General features: G+C 43.6%; 1 protein-coding gene across 5 annotated transcripts in view; it reads left to right on the forward strand.

The window, feature by feature from the left end:
* LOC123763944 (formylglycine-generating enzyme) overlaps nt 1-12,314 on the forward strand; it is a 42,430-nt gene that overhangs the window by 8,708 nt on the left and 21,408 nt on the right. For all 5 annotated transcript variants that reach the window (XM_045751282.2, XM_045751279.2, XM_045751277.2 and 2 more), the window contains exons 3-6: nt 2,958-3,111; nt 5,449-5,620; nt 7,697-7,880; nt 11,685-11,758. In XM_045751282.2, the coding sequence (XP_045607238.1) occupies nt 2,958-3,111; nt 5,449-5,620; nt 7,697-7,880; nt 11,685-11,758 (584 nt within the window). The remainder of the gene's footprint in view (nt 1-2,957; nt 3,112-5,448; nt 5,621-7,696; nt 7,881-11,684; nt 11,759-12,314) is intronic.

A 12,314-nucleotide genomic window follows, 5' to 3' on the forward strand; every position in this document is an offset into this window, starting at 1 on the left:
CTTCAGCTGTTTCTGGAGGGCTCCCGAGTCATTCGGCAGTTGCTCGAACAGCTGTTTGGGAGTTTGAACTTCGCCACGCTAGTTTACCCGCCGGGTCGGGTTTGGTGTCGACTCTTCTGGTTTCCTCAGGCCCGTCCCTTCCACCACTCTTGTGATCGCTGGGTTCAACCTCCGGGGGCCTTGCATCGCCGGCTTCCTCTTTGGGTTTTTCAAGGTTCAGTACCGTGGTGCCTACCCGAGCCCTTGCTCAGTGTATTCATGAACGCTTCGTCTCTTGGCTGGGGCTTTGTGACCAGTGCTCACCAGGCCAGTCAGGGGCTGTGGATGCCATCATTCCAGTTTACTGAGGGGTATTTTGTGTATTAACAGTGTATAGTGTAGACACTGATAAAGAAGATCAAGATTGTTCACATTCACGATTGTTCTGCACCTAAACCTCTAACTTGCTCCTGCTTCTATCATCCCTGACTAGTACACCCAACTAAACATCAGCATACTATACATACACCCTCCCAAAGCTGGACCTCCCTATAAAAAATCCTTTTAAACAATGGACAAAATCCACCAATCTGAATTCTCTGCAGAAAATGTATATCTGAAGGAAAACCAGTGTTGAATGTAATAAAATGTCTCTTGCAGGGTGAGCCCCAATGGCTCCCTGTAGCTGTCCAAATTTGGCAGGAATCTGAATCCTCCTTAGAGCATGCCAAGAGGCCATAAACTTGAACACACTACTGTATTCACCTAATTGTGCTTGCAGGGGTTGAGCTCTGCTCTTTTGGCCCGCCTCTCAATTGTCAATCAATCAACTGTTACTAACTACTAATTCCCCCCCCCCACCCCCCGCCCCCCGCCCCCAGGAAGCAACCCGTAACAGCTGTCCAACTCCCAGGTACCTATTTACTGCTAGGTAACAGGGGCATCAGGGTGAAAGAAACTCTGCCCATCTGTTTTCGCCTAGTCCGGGAATCGAACCCAGGCCACAAGATTACGAGTCCTGCGCACTGTCCACTCAGCTACCAGACTCCTATGGTTCCATCAGTTGGAATGGACTTGGCCAGCCTGGTGAGTACTGGTCATGACACCTCAGCTGAAAACCAATGCAGCTGTAAACATGACATGGAGTGTTTATGGAGGAAGCCACCGAGGGAACAGAACCCTAAAAAAGCTGATAAAGCAGCTGGAAATGCAGCATCCGATGAAGGCTGATTGCAGTCTGAACCCAATGACTGCAGTAGTGGTGTAGGGGTGGAACTGGAGAAACCAGAACATCCCTCAAATCCACAACATCCCTCAAATCCACACCCTGCCCAGCAAAAAAAATCACCTGGGCATGGTTGAGGTGGCCACATTCCTATGGTGGTGTCCTGGCTGTTCCGGGTCCCAAAGTGGGACTCTGCAGATCTACAGTATATCCTTGATCTTTCAGGGTTTGAAAGCTTCATCCTCGTCTGACCTTCTGCATGACCATTTTGGCGCAAGTTCACCTGCTGTTATAGGCTGGAGCTTTAATAGAGTTCCTGGACCTTAAGGACATTTATTGGCACATCTCTATACATCTGAGTTCAGGGACTGGTTAGGTTTTGTTGTGGGACATCAGACTTACTGCTTCAATTTGAATCTGGCTCCCAGTGTGTTTACCAGGTTAGTTCAGGTTGTGTTTACCAGGTTCAGGTTGCTGTGGCCTTGCTTCATCTCGTAGAGAATCACTTGTTGGCCTACCTCCAACAGAGGGCCTGACGGCTGAGTGAACAGCACTCGGGTTTCGTAGTCCTAAGGTTCTGGGTTCGATCCCCGGCGGAGGCGGAAACAAATGGGCAGAATTTCTTTCACCCTGTTCATCTAGCAGTAAATAGGTACCTGGGAGTACCTATAGTACAGCTGCTATGGGCAGTTTTCTGGGGATGTGTAACAAAAAGGAGGCCTGGTCAAGGACTGGACCGTGGGGACACTAAACCCCAAAATCATCTCAAGATAAGAATCATAGAGAATTTCAGCTGGCCAGGGAATTGATTCTTTCCTAGATTGCTGGGTTCTGTTTCCTGATGAACTAGAGGAAGTTTCAGTTGGTTCCATCCAAGGCTTGGACTTGGCTGGGTGTCATTTGGGACATGCGGTCAGTTTCTACATCTCTGCTTCTGGTGGCTTTGCTCTGCCTGCCCCTTCTCACCGTCTGGTGTTGAATTGGCCCAGGGTGACTTGCAGGTTGGTTGAGCGGTTGTGCAGGAGCCTGCAGGTTGGTTGAGCGGTTGTGCAGGAGCCTGCAGGTTGGTTGAGCGGTTGTGCAGGAGCCTGCAGGTTGGTTGAGCGTTTGTGCAAGAGCCTGAACTTTGCCTGCATTGTCTTTTCCCTGGGCAGGACTTGCTCAAGGCATTATATCAATTTTTCTGGTTCCTCCTACAGTATTTTGCCACTCCTGAGACTGGTGGGTGAGGGGCCCCACCCGCCCTTCATTGGCTTCCCCTTTGGGCTTCAAATTAACGGTGGTATAGTGGTAGAGTATGGGGCTGGCAATGCCTTGGTTGCAGGTTTGCATCGCCTCACAGCCCCCAGTGGATTTTCTCATTGATATATATCACGCTAGTGTGATTTTCTGTGTGCATCATTCAATATTGGGTTTCTGGTGTGGGTATTCTTATTAATCCCCAGCACTCTTTGCCTCTGATGGGGAAGGTGGTTCAGGTTTTGGCCCTGGTTTCCAGTAGGTCAACAGGATTTCTATGGCTGATGTGATTCAGGATGGGAAGCCATCTCAGTGAGATACATTCTGGGAGCCACTTGGACTCTACAAAGAAAAAGTATTTCATTACATTAAATACAGTAAGAATATTGTTAAAACAAAGATTTTAAATTATTTGCGAGTCCTTATTTGCAATCCTTTTTATAATATAATTCTGTGATATTCAATATATTATACTTTGTTGCTATTGTCATCGACACATCTCTAAACCACACAGGCTGAGAAGTTTGGTGACTCGTTTGTACTGGAGGGGGAGTTATCAGAAGCAGTAAAATCTACAATACAAAATGCTGTTGCTGCTGCTCCATGGTGGCTTCCTGTGAAGGGAGCTGATTGGAGACATCCAGAAGGACCAGACTCTGATATCACTGGTAAGATATTTCTCTTGCACCACTGCTTTTTCTTATTTTCATATCAGAACAGAAAGCCATACAAGAGATAAAGAAAAAATCCAAAATATTTCAGCAACCAGGTGGCCTGGTCGACGACCGGGCCGCGGGGACGCTAAGCCCCGGAAGCACCTCAAGGTAAGGTAACCTGTAAAAACCTCCTCAGTATTGGACTCATTTTTACAAGTGAAGGTTCATATACAGAGAACAGCAAAGAAATTATTGAAATTGTAAAAAAACAGTGTTAGGACATGTTTAGCACCTCAATAAACAGCATGAAAGTGGAAGATCTAGACAGCTTCTTTAAGCATGATGTCCAAACCACTGAAAATATAACTGATATACACACAAACTCTGCATATTTTGAAGGAGAAACTGACAACATGCCCATGCACTCAGCCCTGGGTCCAGACTCATAAAATTCAATATTTATAAAGAAATGCAAAGTGCCAGTAGTGCAAGCAATTAGTATAATGTGGGAAAAAACTTGAACACTGTGAGATAACATAAATGCTTAAATCAGTAATTATAGCTCCTCTATATAAGGAAGGGAGCAATGCATTGCCTAAGAATTATAGACCAGTCCCACTAATGTCCCACATAATAAGAGTTTTGAGAGTGAACAGGAGTCAGATATCCAGTTTTATAGAGACCAATGACTCCTACAACCCAGGTCAGCATGTATTTAGAGTGGGAAGATCATGCCTTTTCCAGCTACTTGACTACTTGATTCTGTATCAGTGACAGAATCACTGATACATTAGAAGAAAAACAGAATGCAGATGTGATACTGTATTCACAGACTTTGCAAAAGCATTTGATAAATGGGACAATGGAGTGATAGCCCACAAAATGAGATTAGTAGGAATAACAGGTAAAGTAGTGAGATGGATATTAAATTTTGTCAAACAACTCACAAAGAGTAACAGTCAATACAATAAAAATTGAATCCAACCACAGCAAAAAGCTGTGTACCACAGGGCACAGTCCTTGCACCTCTGCTTTTCCTTATTCTCATATCAGGTACAGGTATAGACAAAAATACAAGTTCCAGCTTCATGTCATCATTTGCAAATGACTAAAAAATCAGCATGAAAGTTACTTACGTAGAAAACTTTGAAAACTACAGGTTGATATTAATTAAGTTTTGATTTGGCTGCAGAAAATAACATGATGTTTAACAGCATAACTTCCAGGTACTTGTGTATGGAAAAAATTAAGACCTTAAAAGAAATGCAGTGTACAAGACACAATCAGACCTACTCATACAGTAGTCCTTTCTCTCTCTTAGCTTTTCCTATTAGATCGGTATTTCATGTCGAATACAACCCAGAACGTGTCTGTGGACACGTTCTGGGTTGACCCGGTTTCTCTGGTTCCCTGTTCAAGGCCTTGTGTATCTCAGGTTGTCCGCAGTGTCATCAAGTGAAGCCAGCCTGTGGTCTACCCTTGTGCCCATGATGTTAGGAAGTATGCCCCTCTTTCGGCTGTGTGGCAATATGTCTTGGGATTATATTTGGGCGCAGGGGTTTTGGAGGTCAAGCAGGGTCCTGGCTTCCAGGTCAGTGTTCCAGACCTTCTGTGGCCTTGTGTTGCTTTGGGGCACCTGTTGTGGCTGACTGTCTCTTTCTCGCATTGAGACCTGCTGTACTGCCACCTTCCAGGTAAGTCTCACTTTCCTTCTCTGTGGGTAGTTAACTTTAGGGAGTTGACAGGACTTCCCACAGAAAACCAGCATTGAATGTAATGAAGCGCCAATTTTATTTCATTCTGGGTGAGCCCTGGAGGCTTGATGACACCCTCCCTCCCTCTGGTTGGTAGCTTTCATCTTTCAAGAACTGGATGGTGGGTGGCCTGGCTCACCTGGGCCGGCTCCCCCTTCCACCATGGGGGGATGGTATTAAAGAGTGGGGGCTTAGTTGAACAAATTGTTGCTTGTTTGTTTTCTTTCTGGGGAGTTTTTTTTTTTGCTATTTTGAGGATGTAGGTCACAATTTTCAACCAGTGATCCGTTTTGTTTCGCCTACCTTTCTGGGAGCCTTCCCTGGTCAATGGCAAGTATGATATACTTTAAATGTAAAGTGTTCATAGGTCATTGCTCCCTGCACCTCTCTGAGGGGGGCCAAGTTCTGGCTCGTGGTTCTCGGTAGGCAACAAGAATTCTGCGACTGATGACCCCAAATAATATAGCGCTATATCTGTATAGATAGTTTCAGAAAGTTTCCGGGGCTCGCCCAGAAACTGGCATTTCATTACATTTAATGCTGTTTATATATGACTACTTTTACTATATTTCATATTTTATTCCTTTATTTCTAGATCGTATGGATCACCCAGTTGTTCATGTGTCATGGAATGATGCAGTAGCTTTTTGCACATGGATGGGTAAACGACTCCCCACAGAGGCTGAGTGGGAACGTGCGTGCCGAGCTGGAAAACAGGAAAGGCTCTTTTCTTGGGGCAATAAATTTACTCCGAACAATCAGTACAGGTATTGGCTGCATATTCAATTTCAATAGATATATCTTAACTTTAGCAAATAAGTAACACAAATTTGCTGTTATTTAAGAATTTATGCAGTATTTACATGATGGTTGGATGTTACCTTTTTGAGAGGAGCCCTTTGGTAGTTTTCTCAAGCTATCGCTGAGATGGCTCCCCACTACTGGGTCACATCAGTCAAAGGAGTCCTGTTTGGCCTGTCAGGGACTCGAGCCAGAACCTGGCCCTCCTTACAGAGATTTTTCATAGTAGATTGTTAACATAATTCTCACTGGAAAACGTCATTGATGAATTTCAGATAACTGCAAGGGTTGATACGAGGCTGGTCACCTCATATTGTGGTTGCTGGCAGAGCCAGCTTGTGTTCTGGGTGGATGTCACTTCTGCCCCGTTTCGAAAGCGTTCTTGTGCTTTGTTTCACGAAAGCCTGAGCCGTCTTGGTCCTTGGACAGGGTGCTTTCTTTTGTCTTCCTCTCAGTTCGTGGTGGCCCCTTTGGTTCAAGATTGTTTTTCCAAGGCTTTCTTTCTGTTGGCATTGGCCTCTGGGAGTCGGGTTGGTGATCTTCATGCTCTCCTCCTGTGCAGGGGTTTCTGCTCTTTCGGTCTTGGTGGTAGGTTTGTTTGGTTGCAGCCTTCCCCTTCTTTTCTGGCGAAGAACAAGATGACCGCTTTCTGGAGGGGCCCTTGGGTCATTGATGCTTGGTTGGTCAGGCCGGGGTAGCATCATGTGTTGTGTCTGGTTGCGGCTCTTTGCTGTTACTTGCGCACCTCGACTTCAGTGGCCAAGGATGTGCTTTGGGTTGATCTGGTTTCCCCCTCATTCCTTGTTGCAGGGCTCAGGTCTTCCAGGTTGTCCGCTGGGTCATTAAGTCTAGCCAGCCTGCAGTCTATCCTCATGCCCACAACGTTCGTAAGTTTGCTGCTTTGATTGCTGTCTTTGGCAATATGTCCTGGGCTGACATTCAGGTGCAGGAATTTTGGAGGCTGAGCAGGGTCTTGGCTATGCGTTATCTCATCAACGTTCCTGGTCCTAGTCATCCTTGTGTGGCCTTGGGTCGCAGGTTGCAGACAGTTGTCTCGACTTTGAGTTGAGGAGCGAGTGGAGTCTGCCTCCCTGGTAAGTCCCCATTTCCTTCTTTTTGGTTATGTGGCTCCAAGGAGATGTAGGGGCTCCCCTCAGGAAACCAGTGTTGAATGTAATGAAACACCATTTTCTAGATGAGCCCCAGAGGCTCCCTGGCAACCTTCCCTCCCTCCCTCCGGTTGGTGGTTCTGTTTCCTTTTTGATGCTCAACCTCTGGACTGGATGGCTTGGGTATCCAGGGTGGTAGCTTGGGTTTGGTAGATGGCTTGGGTAGCCTGTATAACATTCTGGATAATGTGTGGGAGTGCACAGCTGACTGGTGGAAAATTAGTCACTCTCCAAATCTTCAAACTAATCCAGTATGTCCTTGATCCTTTCTTCCATCATCTCTGGGGGCCCCAAACCCCAGGGGATCCGGGGCTCTCCCCTCCTGCAGGGCCATTACTCCCTGTGCCTCTCTGAGGGGGGCCAGGTTCTGGCTCGTTGTCTCCGGTTGGCTAAACTCGTAGACTAATGCCCTGGTCTAATGTATTGCATATTAGCCCGATAGCTCCAGGGTGCCTCTGGGGTTCACCAAGAAAATGGCATTTCATTAGATTCAATGCTAGTTTTTTGTAGTCTGGAATGGATTAATCAAACTTTCTTTATGGGAAATGTTTTTTCAGTAGTCGAACGGCCTTCAGAAACCAGTTAAGTTCAAGTATTGAGGTTCCACAGTGCTCATTTAATTAAAACAATAACCAATGGATTAAACCAGTAACCAATGCATTAAAACATTAAACAATGCAATAAAACAATAAACACACTATGCATTTAAAAAGTAAACACTTAGTGTATTAAAACAGTAAACCAGATATTATCAATTTGATGAATATTTTGAATATTTTATAGCAAGGATTAATAAACATCAATAGAATTTTCCTTGTCTACCAATAATAAGTTAATTACTTAGGAGACTAATACATCTTACATTGCTCACAGGGCAAACATATGGCAAGGAACCTTTCCCAATGAAGACACAGGAGACGATGGGTGGGCGGGTCGTTGTCCAGTGACTGCTTTCCCTCCTAATGGCTATGGCCTGTATAACATCCTGGGTAATGTGTGGGAGTGGACAGCTGACTGGTGGAAAATTAGTCATTCTCCAAGTCTTCAAACTAATCCAGTATGTCCTTGATCCTTTCTTCCATCTGATAATAGTAATAACTAATTTGTGTCCATTGGACAGTTTAGCCAGTATACATACTAATATTTGTCCTCATTATATGACTGAATACCCAAATATATTTGTATCTTTATTTTTTATAATATGGTCACTACCTAATCAATTTTACTAAATAATATTTAATTGCATTCTCATATTATTAGTAGTAATAATGATAAAATCAGTAGGGAGAGAGGCAGACCGGGTCAACTGGCTGCTCCACTATCATTTCTTATGATGATGGAAACCACCCTGATGCCCTGAAAGTAGGGAGGATGTCAGGGAGCCACTGGGGCTCTCCCAAAAATTGGCATTTTATTATATGTTTTTCAAACAACAAGAAATTTAAACAGGAAAATGAAAGGAACAGTGCAGATGCTGAAGCGATCATACCAGTCTGAGGAATTGGAACAGAGAGCTATAAAAGAGATAACAAAAGTTCAAAATATTTTTTTACATATGCAAAATAAAAAAAAAAAACTCCATTATTATAGGACCTATACAGTACTTACAACTGAAGGTTTGTACACAGAGGATGACAAAGAAATTAGTGAAAGTAGTGAAATGTTTAGCTCACCAATAAACAACATGAAAGTTGAAGATCCTTGAATGACACCTAACCCCAGATAATATAACTGATATTAATACGAACGCAGGAGACTTTGAAAAAAAAACTGACATGATGCCCATGCACTCAGCCTCACGTCCTGACATGTGGAACTCAATATTCCTAAATAAATGTAAAGCACTAGTAGTGCGAGCACTCGGTGTAATATGGAGAAAGAGCCTGGATACAGGGATGATGCCAGCAGTACTTAAGCCAGCAGATACAGTTCCACTACACAAGGGAGGTAGTAAAGCTTTGGTGGAAAAACTATTGACCAGTTGCACTAACATTGCACATAATAAAGTTTTTGAAAGAGTGATTAACCACTTAACTGCGCCAACCGAGTATTCTCGGTCAGCGGGAAACTGCGCCAACCGAGAACTCTTTTTGACTTTTCGGTACCAATTCTAAATGTGTATGAGGTTGGTTGTGTACAAAATAGACTCTTAGGACCTCCAGTGAGAGGCAGCCATCTTGGAAAAAATTCCCAGAATGCCCTAGGGCTGCTGGCTGGGTTAGTACTGAATGAGCAACCATGGGTGGCGCACGCGCCTCTGGCTCCCAAACACCTGTCCGACGCGGTGTTGAAAGATAATGCTCTGTCAGTGAAATTCAAACCTTATTGTTTGAAGAACATAAGGGTCATAATATTGGTGAAGCTAGGCGCAATAAGGACCTAACACAAAGAGTCGGATGCAAGTGATACAGCACCTATGAAAACGATACAGCGAGCGTATCCAGTTGTAGCTCTGAGCGTCACCCTTGCAATCCTATGCTATCTCCAATTTATTTAGATGATACATAGATGAATCGTTTTCTGCATTCAGTGATGATGCATCTGATACAAGTAGCATAGATGAACAGTGTTAGCGGCTTCCATGGTGGTGTTTTCCATAGATATTTTCAAGAATACCTGAATCTCTTCCTAAACTGACACACTCTTTGAGGCTAGCTGAATCTCTTTCTGACTGACGGACACTCTTTGAGGCAAGCTGAATCTCTTCCTGTGTGGGACCATACAAAGCAATCTTTTCAAGACTACCTTACAAATTGATCTTTTCCTATAGTCTTTTCAATATTACCTTATGCTTTACAAGCTTGGCTACATACAACCTACAAGTACTAAAGCCAAGGGTGTACGTGAGTGCATTATTTGCAAGCACACGAATGAAGAAACAGGAAGCGAAAATTTATCTGTACCTGGTGCACTGAGAGCGAAGTCGCGCTGTGTACCATGGACTACTTCGTTGATTATTACTCACTTCCGAAGTACTGAGTGTGTAATACAGTGTGTTACTGTGTAAATAGTGTGTGAAACTATACATATTGTAATTTTAGTGAATTTTTAACAGGTAATATTGAGACAATAATCATTTATTGTGGACACATTACTGACACATGTATCACAGTTCCATGGAACATTATGAACATTCTACTGTATACATATTGTAATGGACACAAATATGCATCATATACGATAAAAAACAAATAACACCGCATTTGGAAATACATAAAACAAATAATTGAAAATATATTTGTGGCAACACCCAGTACTTGAATGGCCTGCACGACCGTGTCTGGGCGATTCACACACGGGTGACCAGGCCCTGATGATGATGCAGCGTACCTTGTCCACGTCCCCACAGCCAAAGTAAGTGGAATTCGGTATTTATTTTTACATAGACATGTTCAGGGAAGGGAATTTATCATTTTACGAAGAAAAAATAATTTTTTGGGAACACTTTATTTCATGCGCACCGTGGGAGTTTCACAATAAACTCGGCGCAGCACGGTAGTTAAGAATCAAATCTTCAGTTTTATGTAACTCAATGAGCTTCACAATCCATGGCCAGCATGGCCAGCACAGGGAGCCGGTCGGCCGAGCGGACAGCATGCTGGACTTGTGATCCTGTGGTCCTGGGTTCGATCCCAGGCGCCGGCGAGAAACAATGGGCAGAGTTTCTTTCACCCTATGCCCCTGTTACCTAGCAGTAAAATAGGTACCTGGGTGTTAGTCAGCTGTCACAGGCTGCTTCCTGGGGGTGGAGGCCTGGTCGAGGACCGGGCCGCTGGGACACTAAGGCCCCGAAATCATCTAAAGATAACTTCAAGATAGCATGGATTTAGTGGGAAGATCCTGTCTTTCACAGTTACTCAACCACTATAACAAAACTACAGAAGCATTATAAGAAAAACAAAATGCAGATGTTGTATACACAGACTTTGCCAAGGTATTTGATAAGTGTGACCATTGAGTGATAGCCCATAAAATGCAATCAATTAGAATAACAAGTAAAATGGAACATTGGATTTTCAACTTTGTCAAACACAATGCAAACAGTAACAGTCAATCAAATAAGATTAAGTCCAAGTGCAGTGAAAAGCTCTGTCCATGCACCACTGCTATTTCTCATTCTTATCTTGGATATAAACAAAAATACTGTACTAGTCACAGCTTTGTATCATCCTTTGCACATGATACAAAACTCAGCATGAAAGTTTCCGTTGTAGAAGACACCGAAAAACTACAGACCAATATTAATAAAGTCTTCGATCAGAGTTTGGCTCTGTGCTTGGCCAGAGTTTGGCTCTGTGCTTGGCCAGAGTTTGGCTCTGTGCTTGGCCAGAGTTTGGCTCTGTGCTTGGCCAGAGTTTGGCTCTGTGCTTGGCCAGAGTTTGGCTCTGTGCTTGGCCAGAGTTTGGCTCTGTGCTTGGCCAGAGTTTGGCTCTGTGCTTGGCCAGAGTTTGGCTCTGTGCTTGGCCAGAGTTTGGCTCTGTGCTTGGCCAGAGTTTGGCTCTGTGCTTGGCCAGAGTTTGGCTCTGTGCTTGGCCAGAGTTTGGCTCTGTGCTTGGCCAGAGTTTGGCTCTGTGCTTGGCCAGAGTTTGGCTCTGTGCTTGGCCAGAGTTTGGCTCTGTGCTTGGCCAGAGTTTGGCTCTGTGCTTGGCCAGAGTTTGGCTCTGTGCTTGGCCAGAGTTTGGCTCTGTGCTTGGCCAGAGTTTGGCTCTGTGCTTGGCCAGAGTTTGGCTCTGTGCTTGGCCAGAGTTTGGCCCCCCTAGTATTGTGCCTACTTTACTCCTGTGGAGAGTTCAGATTGTAAATCTTTAACCTGTACAGTAAAGGTTTATAGCCTATCCCTAAATTATTTTGTTATTAACAGCAGGGTGCAAGGTCTGGTGAAGACAAGGTCAAGAAGGGAGGATCATACATGTGCACCAAGGAGTACTGCTACAGGTAATGTTCTTTTGTGGCATTTACTGTTAATTACAATAAAATTATAGCACTCTTCCATTATTTTTACATGTATTGCATATCTAAATCTCTTTGAAATAAAAATCATTGCCAATTAATAGATCCAATTATATACAATTACTTAGCCCTTAGAGAGCAGTTATTGTCAAACGTCGATTCACTGGATAATGGGCTTATTGTCATTGTTAATTTAAAATATTGTTCTCTTGGTTTTACATGTATGATAATAATATGGATATAATAGCTCTTGGTAGATGTAATAGAGCTTAATTTGACACCTAAAAATATCCTGCTATCGTTTCATAATTACCTTACTATTTGAATGTAGTTATCATCATGTTACTATGCGAATGTGATAATCGTCATTGTTTAAAATTCCATAGTAATTACATGATATGTATACCAATTATGTTCATATGGCAATCACAATTTTATAAATGTAATGAAGTATACCAGGTCATCCAATCATCATTTGAACATAATAATAAAGGAACTACAGCAGGCTTATTGGCCCATATGAGGCAACTCCTGTTTACAT

Source organism: Procambarus clarkii, chromosome 23, assembly GCF_040958095.1.
Source record: "Procambarus clarkii isolate CNS0578487 chromosome 23, FALCON_Pclarkii_2.0, whole genome shotgun sequence".
Lineage (NCBI taxonomy): Eukaryota > Metazoa > Arthropoda > Malacostraca > Decapoda > Cambaridae > Procambarus > Procambarus clarkii.